General features: G+C 41.2%; 1 protein-coding gene across 10 annotated transcripts in view; it reads left to right on the plus strand.

Annotated features, from left to right (window-relative positions):
* Positions 1-6,963, plus strand: part of MAP7D2 (MAP7 domain containing 2) — a 50,631-nt gene extending 43,668 nt beyond the window's left edge. For 9 of the 10 annotated variants that reach the window (XM_081001604.1, XM_081001602.1, XM_081001606.1 and 6 more), the window contains 4 exons: positions 1,200-1,278; positions 3,484-3,670; positions 4,249-4,524; positions 5,369-6,963. In XM_081001604.1, coding sequence (XP_080857730.1) covers positions 1,200-1,278; positions 3,484-3,670; positions 4,249-4,498 — 516 coding nt within the window. In that variant the 3' untranslated portion in view covers positions 4,499-4,524; positions 5,369-6,963. Of the gene's footprint in view, positions 1-1,199; positions 1,279-3,483; positions 3,671-4,000; positions 4,084-4,248; positions 4,525-5,368 lie in introns of those variants that run through there. The other variant, XR_013985071.1, reaches the window with a different exon arrangement.
* Positions 6,964-17,227: the final 10,264 nt, after the last annotated feature.

A 17,227-nucleotide genomic window follows, 5' to 3' on the forward strand; every position in this document is an offset into this window, starting at 1 on the left:
TCCTTCCTTTCCTTGGAAGTGTAGAATTATGTAGTTCAACATACAATAAATGCCATTGCCCCAGAAATCTGAAGATTAATCTTCATTTGTAATATAAGTGGCCACTTTGGGCCCTCTTAGAAGGGTCACAATTGTTTTTCTCTCATATAAACAGCAGAAGAAACCAAATATGTGCAAACATGGGGCAACGTAATGGCAAATACTACCTTTCTTAATGCCTAAGGGGGAGAGATGAAAACAAGTGTATTGTGCCTTCTATCTTAGTTCCAAAGTACACAGTTCATGCAGCATTTACCTCCGCTGCTACATGGAGGAAAGCAACTTAGAGAGGGCATTTTGGGAAGGTAAACAGCAGGAACAGAAGTATTTGAGCTGTCCCTTCCTCCCTCCCATCCTGCTTTTTCTCAGCTGCAGCCACTTGTGGCTACTTTTCAGTAACACAGACAGAACAGGGCAGGAAGAAATGCATAACTGGACGTAACATGTAGTTTGGCTCTTAATCGCTTACTGTTCCTACTTTATTCTACGTACTTGGTTAAATGATAGGCTCTTCAAGAGTAATGGTCAAAGACCAAAGCAATTAGTACTACTGTGCAAATAACTGAAGAGCTGGCTGGGGTACATTTTGCTTGTTTATCCTTGCAAGCCTGATTGGTGAAGGGAGGAACTACCTGGATCAAATGGCTGTTGCTTCTGCAGTCATTAGTCCAAGCGATATGAGCGAGAAAAAACAGGGGCTGTAGCTATTTTAAATCCTTGTCACCTCCTCCCTTCCCACGGAGCACCTTGATTGAGCTTTGCTTTCAGAGAATCTGGCCCGTGGGCAGGGCATCTCTGATCTGCATAGATACCAACCTGCAATTCCTATAGTAAAGATCTAAGGTTCCCAGGGAACCTAGTGTTGGTACAAGGGCTTAGAGACTGCTTACCTTTCCCATCCTGGAGCAGATAATGCAGACATGATATAAGAATCTTGCTGGAAGTTCTCACCCATCTCCTTCTGCAGCCATTGTTTTCCCTTTGTCTGCTTCCTTCATGTTTATAGAGAATGCTACAATAAGAGATTAAGAATGTTTTGTTACAAGCTGTGTGGGGGTATATATAAAACATTTTGAGCAAAGTATAGCTGGTAAGATATAAATGTTCAGCTGCGCCTCTGGAAAGGTCTGCAGTCAGTGAATTTTACATGTTTGATACAGAAGGAAGACATTCAGCTGGATGTGCCATCATCTTTAAATCTGGACAAACAGCCAAAGCCACCTGCTATCAATCAAGCAGGTAAAAAACAACACTGTATTGGTATTAAATTATGTATTGATTGCCTTCCAAAATCCATGCTTCAATGAAACGTGCTAGATTGTTCCTATTTTTGGCAATATTTCATGAAAGTTCAAGCGTTTGGCCTGCCCATAGTATTATTCTGGCAGACACGTAGTCTTTTGGCCTGCTTCTCATGTGTGTTTGCTAGTTTTGCTATTTACATTGTTTTACTTCTTCTTAATATTAAACCTCATAAGTTAGCTTGAGTGGGCATGCCACTCACACTGTAAAGAGCTCATAACCCACCCATTCTCAATAGCCAGAAACATCGTACCCAGACACTGGAGGGACTTGTCAGGAATAAACATGGAACACTGGTATCAAGTGGTATGGGAGACAGCCTTACTAGAAAAGCTAACCAATAGGCTGAAACTGACATGGGGTGGAATAGAAGAGAATGCCTTCACTCTGGTATGGCTTTATCACATACACAGCCCCAAAAGACAACAACACGAATCCACTGACGGCATATGATTCAATATGGCTAACTTATCCCAGCAACACCACCCTCTTCACACATGAACAAATGAATCCCACTGCAGCCCAAGCAAAGACAATCAAGCACACCCTAGGCCACCCCAACCTCTTTCACCAGCAAGGAAACATAACAAGTGAATAGAAAGAGAACCCAGCCAAGTGACGCTGACAGAAAACCCCAGCGCATACACTAAGTAAAAGAACATAAGCTGTACCACCCTGTCCCCTCTCTCCCCTCCCCCCTTTTCTTCCCAACCCTATACTGCATATAACACCAATATCTCACGACAAATGTACTGTAACTGATCTGTAGAAAACACAACCTGAAGAAAGAGACAATGCATGTGCTTTTGTAAATGAGGAAAATCTGTAATAAAAAAAATACCGTAAATTCCGGCGTATAAGACGACTTTTTAACCCCGTAAAAAAGGTTAAAAAGTCGGGCATCATCTTATACGCAGAGTATCCCCCCGCCGCCGCAGTAGCGACAGGCCCCGCTCCGCGCCGGGAGAGAATGGCCTGGCACAGAGCCCCCCCACTGCTGCTTCCGAAGCAGCCAGTGGCTGGCTCAGCTCTGCACTGGGAGAAAGCCGCCTGGCGCAGAGCCCGCCCCTCGCGCTGCTTCAGAAGCAGCAGCAGGGGCGGCGGGCTGCACTCCGCTCCGGGCGGCTTTCTCCCAGCGCGGAGCTGCCCAGCGTATTAGGCAACTGGGCTTATAAGATGAACCCCCAAATTGCAGCTGCCGGAATCTACGGTATTTTTTTTAAAAAAAGTTACTTTGAGTGAGCATGTGCCTAGAAATGCAAAACATAAATTTCAGTGCCCGGAAAGGCAAGAAATAAACATTTAGCACTACCCTCATCTCCAGACACCTTCAGTATAGTGAACATGGAAGCAGTTCTGGATTTGTGAGGGTCACTGCTACCAGTCATCGTAGAATATACAGCAGGCAGTACTGAGCTAAGTAAGACAGACAAGACAGACTCTGTATCAGGTAGCTTCTTATGTTCCTATTCAAACAAAGGCAGTATCTCCTAGTTCAGCCATAGTATTTTATGTGCCATGAGCAAGGTGCATGGTGGAGGCTCTCTCTCATTTCAGTAAAACTCCACTTCAGGAGATGAGTATTGAACAGGCCCTATGGAGGTATGCATGATTCTGGGCTCATGTCTTAAAGCCTACTTACACCATTGATTGTTTCCCCCACTTTTATTCTTAGTGACTATTTTTCTACAAGTTCCCCTGTTGAAAGGGGGGGAAATGGGAAAATAAGCTACTAGACATGGCAGATAGCCAACAAAGTTGTACCTGGAGTAGGCGCATTGGAATTATTGGACTTAATTCCATTGATTTCAGTGGGTTTACTCTAAGTATCTTAGTTGTCTATAACCCAATAATGAGGAGAGCAGCTGGCTGCCACCTTTACTAAATGTGATTTCCTCTTTTCCCCTGCCTATTGGTGGAGAACCTTCAGAGCTCTCACATACTGAATTGCAGCATCTCAGGCTTCCCATGTGAAACTTCAAGCTTGCATATTTTCATCTTTCAGGCAACAATATTTAATTGCATTTCCTAGAGTACAAATCCTGCTTTAAGGGTAGGAATAAATATGTGGCTCGCTTTCACCAATGATTTCTTGTCCTGTTGCTTTTACAATCACATTTCCTCATGACATCCTTTTCATAGAAATGAATGGACTAACAAGCTGCAAAGATGATAAAGGCCTGGGATGTGCTATGTCTGACTCTTTCCCTCATGATGTATTTTCTAATGGACTCAAGCCACTTATGGGCCTTATTCAGCTGAACCCAATGGATGGGAAATCAAATAGCATTGATGATTCAACAGATGAAGTTCAGTCTATGGATGTGAGGTACATAACCATTTAAAAATAATCTTAGTCAGGATCCAAAGAACCACACAATTTGTTACATGTGCCTGCTGCTGCTTTAGATTTGGGTTTTTGTATGATATGGTTCAGGGATATGCTTCTCAAAAAAATACTATTATTTTAAATCTTGCTGAATTTGCACAAATAAATCCCTAAAATAATTTGTATCCTGGCCCTAATAATTTGAACGTTTCATTTATCCTTTAATGAAACATGCTGTGTTCTATGTTTCTTCCAATTTTTTTGTCATTCCTTCCCTTCCACGGGCATCTGTGAACCAATATTTGATGCTCTTAACTATGGTGTACAAAGGAGCAAAATGCATTCTGCAGCCTGATCCTATGCATGTTTACTCAGAAGCAATTCCTACTGTGTCAAATAGTGCTTTCTTCAAGGTAAGTTGTCTAGGGTTGCAACCTTGAGTTATTTGCCATTCATTATCTACCTTCTGTAAAATAGATGAGCTGAAATCACTCTTTTATCATCTGAGGTGATTTGCATTGTCATGAATTTCATGCAACATACATGTTAGTAACCTGGTTTTCACTTTTTTTCAACAGTCCTGCTTCAAAAGAAGAGCTTATATCTATTCCTGAGTTTTCACCATTGAATGAAATTATGCCTGGTGTTTCTTTGGACCAAAATGGCTCAAATAATGGGAAGGCTCTTCAAGATCTACTAGATTTTACTGGCCAGGCCACTTACCCAAAATTATCAAGTGAAAGTGTCAGCATAGATGATTGTAATAAAAACTTGATTGATGGATTTAATAGTCCAGGACAGGAAACAACTCTCAACACCTTGTGTTGACAAACACACTACTACTTAGCAATAAGGTACTATATTCTTGTAATAAGTATAATTGTTTAGCCACCTGTTGCAGGCAGTGTTTGTGTTGCCTTCTGACTGCCACACAACTGAAAAGAAAACCAGGACTCATGAGCCCTCTTCAGAAGTATTGTTTGTGCTTTTAGTGAGCATGTAAGTGGGGAGCAGGGCTGAATTAGATAATACTGGCCTGTCCCTCTATATCAGGGTTTCCCAAACTTGGCTGTCCAGCTGTTTTTGGACTACAACTCCCACCATCCCTAGCTATCAGGACCAGTAGTCAGGGATGATGGGAACTGTAGTCCAAAAACAGCTGGAGACCAAAGTTTGGAAAACCCTTCTCTTATATGCGCAGTGTCCCTTTTATTTGTTCTGCTGAAAACATTGGTATCATGGGCTGTGGCCAGAGGGAGATGTCAGGAGCGTTGCTAGACAGGACAGCCTCATTCATGGGTTCACTGAACATGTGAACAGTATTTTGGAAAAGGGTGATGGTTTTTTGTCTCGTGTGTGTGTGTGTTTAAAACCATCTAATGTGCTCAGAGCTGTTGGGTGTTGGATAATGGATTGTTTACTGTTCCATTCCTGAATTTTGTTTAGTAGATAGCATGAGTATAATTTGGAGGCCACATCCAGAAGGCTAATGGGTCTGTAATTATGAGGGTCTGAGGGGTCTCCTTTCTTGAAGATTAGCACAATGTTATGCATTTAAGCCTTGAGAGGTTGAAAGTGAAGATCAGAACAATTAAATGCAGTATAATAATCTGAAAATCTGAACAATTTAACATAATAATCTGCAAATAAAACATTGGATTTACGTAAACTCACTCAGTCTATTTTTCTGATTGACAGATGGCGTTATTTGGGAGAATATAGACACTTCCAACGCTGCTGTTGGTCAAACAAGAGCTCATCATTTTAAGAAGCTGCTGCAGTCCTCAACATTGGATATCATGTTCCTCTGCACTGAATTTACTGTCTTCCCATGTGCATTGATGAGCAAGTAGTCATTTTGGTCAGGAGTGGAAACTTCAGTTTGAGTGGTTTCAGGGAATATTTGTGGGAGCTTTTTTATAATTGAGCTTTTAGCTGCTAAGAAAACATGGTTATTAAACATATACGTATATATATATATATAAATAAATATATTATCAGTGGGCTCCCAAGTGAGTCAGTAAAATTTATTTTAAAACCATTCTTTTAATTTTGTCCTTGAGCTATCAGGATTGTGTGTGTGTATACGTAAAAATGCACATTAAAATGAAATGGCTGTTCCTGTGTTTGCCTTTCAGTTTGTTTGTGTTTTTTTCCTCTTGGGAAAAAGTCATTTTTTAAATGCCATTTATTAAGGTGTCTTATTGCAAATCAATAACTGAGAAGGCTTGGAAAAAATATGCAACTGCTGGAATCCAATAGATTTTCTTGCAGACAGTGGAACATTTGAATTACCACTCATTAAAATATGGCACATAACAATTTTATTTGTAGTACTTTTTGATCTGTTGGTAACTGAGTTGGCACTGAATTGGAGCTACCACTAATAAAGTGCTAAAATGGAATTAGCAAAAGCTTATCACACTGTATTTAATTTTAATTGTCTGTGGGGGAAAGTTTTATCATTACATGTATTATATTATTGTAGAAGTAACTGTATCATGGGGTCCAGGATGATGATATGTTAATGTTCAAGATTCAGTGTCTGTTATCAATACCAGGTGGTTTTCATTCATGGGATTCTCTAATATCCAACAACTCAGCTTCATATAATCAACAGCAAACAGTATATATACATGGGCAACAAGATATTATAAGGTACATAACCACAAGTGCTGAAAGTCGTACTCCTGCAACACTATAGTCTTATCAGCCTCTCTCACTCTGCAATTGTATATGAAGAAAGCTCTTGTTGAGAATGCATAGATGTTCTGTATAATGTATGAAGGGCATAATTCAGCCTAGTTAAGCATTTTGAGATCCGTCTGTTCCAAAGGGCAAGTCAAGCACTTAAATTTCTCTTGAATTTGAAATCGATCAACCTTAAGAGTGTTTAGTTTAGCCTGGATTGTGCACAAGGAATTTCAACTTTTGGTGAACTCTTCTTACCTTTTATGCTGTATTCTATGCTGCCTAGAGGACAACTCTGTCCCGTTCTTTACAACAACAAAAAAGACAATTCTGTTGGAGCTAAAGAAATGGGAAACTTTTATATGTTGGGGGTGTTGAAATGTAATGTAGCTTTGTTCTCGTGACTCTAAAAATGGGCACGTATTGAGAAATTAGTTATTGAAGCTATGTGATAATATACCCAAATGCTTACAATATTTATGTTGATGTCATTCAGCAAAAAATACTTCCTTGGTGACTGTGCAGTATGTGGTAGCATGGTATGGTGTTCTTCCAAGTTAATTCTGCAGTTTTCCTCATAAACAATAAAGAACTTAATCATATTGTGGTGGTGGTTGATGTATTTCGTTATGACAGATTAATGACACAGCATTTTCTGCAGGTAAAATGTATTTGTATTCAGGTGTTGAAACACTTAATAAACAGTTTCTCCAAAGATGCAAGGGAAAAGGTTTGACATAAAACCCTTTTACATGAAATACCAAGAACTCAAGGTTTGCTACAAGAAAAATTGATAGCTTCTATAAATCAAAAGCAACTTAACATATGAAAGCCAAATGCAAGCACAATTGATTCTTAAATAGACTACATTGTCCGAGTCTATAGCAGATTTTTAAAAGCACAAAATATTTTTAATTCAGAAAGTTACAAAAATTGCTTGTGGCAGCAGACATCATTTTTTAGAAAGGTATTTCTCAAACGTTTACACACAAGGAGGAATCCTAAGATAAGGCCTGCTGTGATTCATGCATTTTTATAAAAAATACTCTATTGTTCAGACAGTTTCATTATTGGATAACTTTTTGCTCCCTTAAAAAAGTTTTATAGAGACACAACAGGGTGCATGTGGTGGTTCTGATCTTGCACAACAGCCTTGGATATGACCTTCTGAAGCAACATTATACTCAGTCAGACCACAGTATTGGCCCATTTATTTCAGTCCGTATTGTCTACACACTAACTGGTAGTAGCTTTCCAGGGTTCCAGGCAGGGTTCCATTACTTACTCTACAGACACATTAATGAAGGATAAAGCTATCAATAGGTATGAGTTCTGATGCACACAGTCGTGCAACAGCTTAGATTTTGGAGTCCTGAAGTCTGCCAATTCTCCCAAGTCTTCTCAGACAAGTTATTCTCAAAGTGATTTAGGTAACTCCACAGTTCTGCAGCGATCCAACCTTTTCTGATAACTGACCCCAAACCAACACTGATAAGTAAGTCATGAGATTCAACAAGGTGCATCTCAAGAGTAAGTCAGCTCCTTCCTCGCTAGTGGATTTAACCCATTAACTGCATTCCTTAATACGCCTTCCATTTTGCATTCAGAGGATATATAACTACCACACTTACTACATGTAATGAAGTGGGCTCCAGCCCATGAAGACTTATGCCACATCTAATTTGCTAATCTTTAAGGTGCCACAAGTCTTTGCTGTGTTTGCTCCCTGGGTCTCACAATTTAGGATGTTGTGCCAACTGTGTATATGAGTTGAATGACACACATGTAATATTTTGAACAGTTATTATGCCACAAAAAAATCTAAACATACAAATCCAAAAAGTCGTGAACAGGAAAAGTAAATACATGAGAATTAGCTCAGAGATTAGCCTATTAAAGGAAAGAGAAAAACTAAATTTGGAACAGCATTGTGGACATAAATTGCATTATCTTGTGTAGGTGAAACCTTAGAGCACTTGTTTGGTATGTAGAACGTCCTATTTTCAATTCCCAGCACCTCCAAGTGAGCTGGGAATGTCCCATCTGAAACCGTGTTTCAGGTTTACCACTCAGTGTGCTCGGGCTGAGCCACGTAGACTCGGTATAAGGCTGCTTTCTGTGTTCCTATGCAATACCTTTGCACTGCCCAGATATTTTCCAAGCTTAACTACTATACTTTTCCTGTATCTATCTTATGACTTGTTCCAATTCCAAAGTAGTTGAACACTTGTGAATTTGTGGTTCCTAGCCCACATGCTAGCTATTGGATATATAGGTTATAGTAATACATTGATTTTGCAGTCCCATTTGTACATTAGGGAAAGTGAGATTTATTATTCCCATGTGAACAATTTTAGGGAAACTAATTGAAATTGCAGTTCAATGTTTTTTGGATAAAAGTCCTATTGAGTTTTGTGGGATTCATTCCCATGCAAGTATGCATAGCATTAAACTCTAATATTATTTTTAAAAAGATATATACAGTGAAAGTTCTGAAATCCATAGTAGGCCGTACCCTTTTGATGTTGCTAAAGGGAAATATCTCAGAACATTTTTTAGTTCTCCAAGTCTCCTTATCGATACAGCTAGGAAAGAGTACTTTATTTTTGCTCCCAAAATTAAGCAAGGATGAGAATGGGAGATCCCTGCTAAGCAAGGGAAGGGCTGCTTCATCAGTCAAGGCTCAGCTGTGGAGCAGAATCTGAACCCCAAGCCTGCCTTGGGCTACGTGACTGGAGTACCTTTTTGGCATGTATAAAAAGCGCATTTTCTCTCGCCAGAGTAGCCAGGCAGCGTTTCCCCAACTTGGGTCTCCAGCTGTTTTTTGAATTACAATTCCCATCATCCCTGACCACTGTTCCTGCTAGCTAGGGATGATGGGAGCTGTAGTCCAAAAAACAGCTGGGGGGAAGACCCAGGTTTGGAGAAAAACAGCCTACCTCCACACACCTGCGATTAATCTACAGTCAGCCTCAGTAGTGCGCCATGTGGAGTTTAACGCCCTTTTTATGTTTATGTCTGTTTTACAGTCAAGTATTTCTAGGCCGCCTTTCCGGGTAAATACAATTTCGAGGCATTAAAAAAAATAAAAATTACAAAGGCTGTCCCGAGCCCCACACCCAAAAGGCAGTCAGAAGAAACAATACTAAGGGAAGAAAGAAATGCACTGCTTCGTGTGTGTGTGTATATGTGAAGAATGCCAGAATATACGGCTGCGTCTCTTTTATTTTAACGAAGCGGGGAAGGAAGAGGCGCGCATGTCGAGGCAAGAGAGCAGCAGCGAGGGATTCCTCCGCGCCCCGCGAGGGTCGCCAGGGAAGCGTCGGCATTCGCTCCTTCCCCGCCCCTTTACTTCCGGGGCACTTGGCCCGGCCCTTACGCCTGGGCCGGGGTGGGCGAGGTAGGTAGGCCTGGCCGGTGGAGAAGGGCGCTTCCTCGTCTCTGTTTCTCGCTCTCTCCTCCTCCTCCCGCCGCGGGGCCTGGGAGAAGCCTCGAGGTGGGCGCTGCGAGGAGGAAGGAGGGCGGAGGCAGGTCCTGTCGGAGAAGCGGCAGCTGCAGTGGCTGGGCGGGCGAGGAGGCTGAGAGACGCCGCGACCTGGAAGAGGCAAGTGTGGTGAGGCAAGTGTCTCGGGACACCGCCCCCTCCTTCCCGGGCCTGCCGCGGCCGAGACTCCCCAGGGCTGAGGTGGGAAGGTCGAGGGCGGGCGGGCGGGGGGTGTCCGTCCCCCCAGTGGATTCTGTTGAGAGAAAGGGAGCTGCACCTTCCCCTCCACCTTTTCTGGATCTAAAGCCGAATTCCCCCCCCTGCCCCCCCCCGTCCCGTTAAGCCGCCCTGTCCCGAGAAGCGACATCCCGCTTTCTCTGCCACGCTTAAAACTACCCGCAGTTATTATACTGTCACACACTTCGGTTTCGTATTTGGGAGTGGGTTGGGGTGCTGCCCCCACCCTGGTCATCCTTTCCTTGGTCCGTGCTTACCTACCGCGAACGGTTTCTTAAAGTGTAGAGAGCCACGATATCGGTCATTCGGTGGGTTCAGGGTGTTCTTTATAGGGTCTTAGTTCTTTGCTGTGGCATGAGATAAAAGGCTGATTAGAGTAAATTAGCCTGGGGTTTAACCCCCCCCCCCACAAAAAAAAACTTACCTAGATGTCCAAATTGTGAGAGTGATAGTTTGGCAATAGTGCGGCAAATTGTAAGGAAAACTGTATTCTTAATAACATATTAAATCAGAATCGTTGCCGTTCTGTAGCACTGTGCTCAAAATTGTTGCAGTGAATTTAATCTCTTTTTTGGGTGCCTCCTCCACAAGAGGTCCATAGGGTGACAACAGGGCCTTTTCTGCGCTGGCTCCCCATTTGTGGAATGCTCTCCCAAGGGAGGTTTGGCTGGCACTTTCATTATACATCTTTAGGTGCCAAGCAAAAGCATTCCTCTTCAACAAGGCCTTTGGCTGACTAACATACCATAGTGTTTTAAATGTGGGGAGGTGTTATTGGTTTGGTTTGTTGTTTTTATTACATATTTTGTGCTTTTATCTTGCATTTTTATGCAATGAACTGCCTTGAGATCATTGGATGAAGGGCAGTAGTATACAAATGTTAATAAAATAAATTCACATGTAAACATGTAAGAATCTTTAACCACCATGACTTGGAGCACAAAAAGAGGGATTAATATTTGCTAGGTTAAGGCTGTAAAAAATAACAGCTGATCGATCACCTGGTTTCTTAAAAAAATTAGCTGGTTTCTAATACTAGTACCTAAGTGATCTGAAATATATAGGCTGATACAAAAGCAAGGAACCAGCTTGGACTGTTATGGAGGACATCAGATGTTTGATTTCCTGCATTTGTGGTGCAATTTTCATAGGAGAAACCTGTTTAACTACAATATGGTGAGATATGTAATTTTGTATTTGTATATCGAACTCTCTATTTTTCCATCTGCCAGAATACCGCTTTGGATACCAGAAACCTGAAGCAGAGTTACAATAGTGGCCAACCAGATGTGTCTGAGAAGCCTGCAAACATACATGAAGGCTATAGCCATCTCCTATTGATGCTTCAGATAAACTGGTACTTGGGAGAAGTTTTAAAGACAGACAGAAACATATGTTGAGAAGATAACAAGTGGGAGCTGCTTTCATTACCGCTTTTCCTATCCCTTGCCTAGGTAGCAACTATGGGTGTGGGTTGTTGCCTTGCTTATGGAGTACCCAGACACATCTGACTTCCCACTGTGGAAATAGGATACTGGACTAGACAGACCTTTGGTCAGATCCAGTGGGTTGCTCTTATCTTTGTATTTGTACATGAGAGAATAACTTTTTTATAAATGTCTGAAGTTTTGCTTTCCATTTCATTGGGTTCGTTGAGCGTTGTGATTTTTCATGGGGTGGAGAGAGGAGTGGTTGACACTGCCTGGAATTGTTGGGTATCACTCAGCAAAGTGCTAAACTTTTTAGCTTGTCTGTAGGGCTGTGTACTATTGGCAAGTTAATTTTCTTCAGATCTTAGACTTGCTCAGCAAAGTCTTATGTGAATTCAGTTAGTTGTAAATAATAATATAGTACATCTCCTTCTTACACTAAGTGTATAATTACAAATTCATTTTTGTTTAGTTGCCTTAGGGTGGTTGTGCACATCTGCTCTTCCCTAGGTTTTTATTTATATGCCCCAAAATTATAAAATGGAACTCATTGTCAGTTGTTCTTGGGTACTACAATTTTGAAAGTTTCTATTTTAACAGTTTGGGTTATAGAATAAATTGCTATTTTTCTTTCACCTCTGCATACATTGTACGCACCTCCTTTTTCCATAAGCTTAAGTGACTAGTGTCACTCTTCTTTTGCATTCTCTTTGCTTCAGAGTAGATGGAGCTGTGTTTGGTTGAAGACCACGTTAGTCATACTTCGAAGAGACCCACTGAAATGGATTGACTTGTAATCTGTTTATTTCAGTGGATGTACTCTTGGAGTGTGACAAACACTGAAGATTGCCCAATAGATTTAAATCAAATTTCCAATTTCATCATATAATATATATTGCCTAAACAAAACTGTTCATGTTGAAACATAATGGCTTGCAAAGAAACTAGAGTTTTTCTAATACATAGGAGTATAATCTAAAACCTCTAGTCATGGTTCCCACAAATCTTTGCACCACACAATTATATTTGCTGAAAGACAAGAGGAAGGCGTAACTCTGAAATTTCATGAATTTCTATTTTGCTCTTTCTGCAAGCATGCAAGGACACTTAAGCAAAACCAATTGCTTGAAAAAAAGGTTTTGTCTGAAGGTAGTTAAATGTGTTTGATTGTGAGTTTGGCATTTGGAATGTGATTTTCAAAGCATCCATAGCAGTGAAAAAACTAATCAATTTGTGACTTTGATTTTTTTTGTCACCTCTAATAGAATTGGCATCAGTTTGTTTGGCATAAGCATATGCTGTTGTGTTCTTTTTTGAAGTTTCTTTATAGTTGATTTGTCAGCTTGCTGTTGGCATCCATCTCAAGAGTGATTCCAGCTCCAAGGTGAAGTCAAACCACTGTGTTAGCAGCACTGAAAAAACCGCCCCAGGGTGCATGTCTGGGCAGGGTGTATGGAGGTCCTGGCTCACCCAGAAGACAATACCTCCTTCTCAGCCTTGCTGATGTGGTCTAAAGGAAAGCAGGGCAATATGTTTGGCACGGGCACCAGCTTGGCTGCAGAGTTGCCAGGAGGAGATGTACAAGGTGTCATCAGCTGTCTTAGGGTCTCCACTGTGAACTTATTGTCATCATTAAATTATCAATTTAGATACTTAAATTGAGTGCAGATATTTTAAAATGAATAAATATTAAATTTCAGTCATAGAAGTATGGTCACAAGGCAATTTTCACTTTCTACCAGATTGTTTTTCAAAGCTAAATGCATTCTCCAGATGTAGTAGTCTGTTCAGACTGACATCCTGGTTTCCACTGCCCTAGGGCAGGGCTGTGGAAAAAATCATTCAAAACCATCTAATACAAATCTTAATAATCTTGTGGCAAAATTGAACTGTGCTTGTTGTGGCAGCAAGTTTTATAAGAAAGAACTTTAAACTCTTGGATAAATATCTTGTTTCAGGCACTGTTCTTTCTATAAAAATGATGGAGGGAGGAACTACATTATGTAAACTTTCTTTGAAGACCTTAGGTATGCAGGCAAATTTGTGTGAGATATATAGCTTGTTGCCTGGCTTCCTATGGCAAGTATCACCTCCAGGCCACTATATAATGAACCTTTCCTAAACTGGAAGAGCTGATTATTATTTTTCTTTCAAACCTCAGATCTTCTACAAATGACTAACAAGAGTGTGTGTCAACACAAGGGCTGGTAACTTACAGACTTCTTTTTCAAAGCTGATATGTGCTCAAACATGCATAATGCAAAGTAGTTAAAGGAGTCGTTAAAGTGTTGTATGTTGAAGAGAACATCTCAAGTTGTACAATATTATGTTCTGCTTTCTTGCACCTACTGCATGAATACCATAGTACACAATGTAAACATTTTAAGTATTGTGAGATAGGACTACAGTGGTACCTTGGTTCTCGAACTTAATCCGTTCCAGGAGTCTGTTTGACTCCCGAAACCATTCAAAAACCAAGGTGCAGCTTCCAGTTGACTGCAGGAGCTTTCTGCACTCAAGCGGAAGCCATGTCAGACGTTTGGCTTCCAAAAAACATTCGCAAACTGGAACACTTACTTCCAGGTTTGCGGCGTTCGGGAGCTGATTTGTTCAGGAGCCAAGCCGTTTGAGTACTAAGGTACCACTGTATCTTCAGTAAATATTAGAAACAGAAAGGAATTACGCATAACATGAGGAAAAACCTCAATAGTACAATTAAAAATGCAAAAAACAATTCTGCGTAACTGTTATTTGTAGAACATAATCACAGACCCCTTTCTCCTTTTTATAACAGTTTCAGCAGGAATGGCACCAACATCCATCTGACTCAGGGATCATTTAGAATTAATAATAATTTATAATAATTTATTATTTATACCCCTCATATCTGGCTGGGTTTCCCCAGCCCCTGTTTCCGTCAAATGTAGTTTTGTGTTAGCTGCTGCAGCAGCTTTACAGCTTAGCATTCTGGTACTTATTGCATTAACAAAAACCTTAACACAATATGCAAGGGATTTGTTATACAGACTCCAAGAAAATTAATACTGCTAAAAAAATTAAAGTATGTTGTTCATGCTACCATCACTTGGCTCATAGTAACTCCAGGAGGCCTTGAGCAGATTTGCAACATACTGTTGCCAGTTTCCTTTCTTCCTTGTTCCTGTGTGGTTACCAACTAAACTACTATACCATGCACTCCATTAACCTGCTCACCTAAAAATCTCTCATAGTGAGGAGAGACGGATGAGAAGTTGATCATCAAGCCAAAGCCTCTGGGTTTCTCGCATCTAGCATATATACTTTTGTGGAGGGCTTCAAGCCAAACAGTAGTGTTTTCCTTTAATCATGACTTTTATTCTGGAAGCACCAGTGCCTAATTCTATCCATATGCATTTGCTGCTGCCAGATCTTTGGATTCTAGCATTGTAGTCCATTTTGGAGTACTTTAATGCATTCTTGGAAAAAGCTAGCCTTCCTTGGTTTGTGTGTAACACTGGTGTTTATTGTGATAGGTTATGCAATGTTCCCTCTGCAGTATGCTAAATTAACTGAAGCAGAAGCAGCAATACCCATGGATGCAGAAGAATTTTAGCTGTTGTCAAGGTGGCGGCCACAGTTTTCCAGTATAAAAAAATGTTTTAAAAATCCCTGAGTATCTACAGCCAAGCTAGTTTTGATTTCTCCCCTAATTTCATAGGGGGAGCAGGGTGGAAACCCTGCTGTGCAAGTGAAAGCCCTTAAACAGGGGTTTGTACTGGTGGCGTTTGTTAGGTGAATTCTACCCACAGAATTTTTAGACTATGTCAATGTGTAAGCCTTTGACTGTTTCATAAATTGCAGTGTAAAGGATAAAATAGGGCAATTGATGAAGCCCATGTAAAGTTTTGAATAGTAACGGTTTGGGGGTTTTACCTGAGGTAACCTGAAAAAGGTGAAACTTTCCATGTGATGACAGTGTCCTACACTGCCATGATTCTCAGTGTGGAGCACTTTGGTCCTCTTAACTAGTTGGCAGGTGTAGGATGAGGTGAAAGCTTTATGCAGCCTAACAGCAAAGCACCCCTTCCTGGTCATGGGGTGATCCATAGCCACCAGATAATAGGAAGAGTGGTGGACTTCTTCTACTCACCCCCAAGAGAGAAATGCTGCTTTTGCCTTGTGGCAGAAGGCCATGTACCTTTTGCCTTCCCAGATCTTCCTGTATTAGACACATAGTTATTAATAATGACAGAAACAGATTTGTGTGTCTTGTCGGTGTAAGAGTAAAGGTAAAGGTAAAGGGACCCCTGACCATTAGGTCCAGTCGTGGCCAACTCTGGGGTTGCGGAGCTCATCTCGCTTTATTGGCCGAGGGAGCCGGTGTACAGCTTTCGGGTCATGTGGCCAGCATGACTAAGCCGCTTCTGGCGAACCAGAGCAGCGCAAGGAAACACCATTTACCTTCTCACCGGAGTGGTACCTATTTATCTATTTGCACTTTGATGTGCTTTCGAACTGCTAGGTTGGCAGGAGCAGGGACCAAGCAACTCACCCCGTCGCAGGGATTCGAACCGCTGACCTTCTGATCGGCAAGTCTTAGGCTCTGTGGTTTAACCCACAGCACCACCCGCATCCCTACAATGTAAGAGTAGGGCTATATAAATTCACCCTGGCTGTTGAACACTCCATTATCAGAATGTGAGGCCTAGTTCCAGAATGCTCTTGAGGGCTGTTCACCTGAGAGCCCAAAGTCTGTGTAATGCAATCCTAACCATGCCTACTCAGAAGTAATTCCTGTTGGATTCAGTGGGGTTTACAGGTATGTGGGGTTAGGATTGTAGTCTTAACCTCATATTTTGTTCTAGTCATGACTGTCTAAGATGAGACATAATCAGGGGTCCTGTGGAGTTGGGATTCTATAAACAGTTTCCCCAGGGGCAGCTGGGAAAAGAAAGGGACCTGTGAGTCAATTCCTGGATCTGTGATTCTGAGTGAAGCGACTGAAGCAATAGCAAGGTTAGAGTAGGTGCTGTAGAAATGAATCAGGCATAAAGGGGGACAGGCAGCATGCAGAGCAACAAAAGCCTGTTCAAATGTCATTTCGGGGGTTCTAAACTTCTACGTGTTGCATTGCCAAGGTGGAAGAAATAAAAATGTTTCCTATTTCTTAGGGATATGGTTTATATAACAAGTCATTTGACAACCTTTGTGTTTTTCAGACTGATTAGAACTTGCCATTTTCATTTCTGTTGTGGTTTGACTCTGTGGAACATCTGGAGCATGGTGATGAGGTTGAGATGAGGGGCAGAATATAACCTTTGAAAATAATTTATGTAATCGTTAGGGACTCACAGAACCAAGATTGCTTATTGTTGCTTTGATTTGGATGGGTGTGAGGGGTGGGAAGGAGAGGAGAAGTCAAACACATATCTTCAATTCTCATTCCTGCATAATGAATCCTATAACCTTCCTCATTTTATAGATCTTTCTTTTCAAACACTTTTAAATATCTTACCTTTCCATTCGGCAAAGTCAAATGCCATTCAGGCTATTAGTTACATAGATGTTTCAGAAACAGATGACAATACAAGAAAGCAATTGTCAGTCTGAAAGTATCCTCTGTTGAAAACTGGATAGAAGCCAGTGACCATGACAAAGGTTGTGTTCTTGCATATCTCTCTGTGTAAGGACATTGCCTCAAAAAAAGAAATTACTGCTCTGGTGACTGAGACTTTA

Source organism: Podarcis pityusensis (assembly GCF_964106645.2).
Source record: "Podarcis pityusensis genome assembly, chromosome: 4".
NCBI lineage: Eukaryota > Metazoa > Chordata > Lepidosauria > Squamata > Lacertidae > Podarcis > Podarcis pityusensis.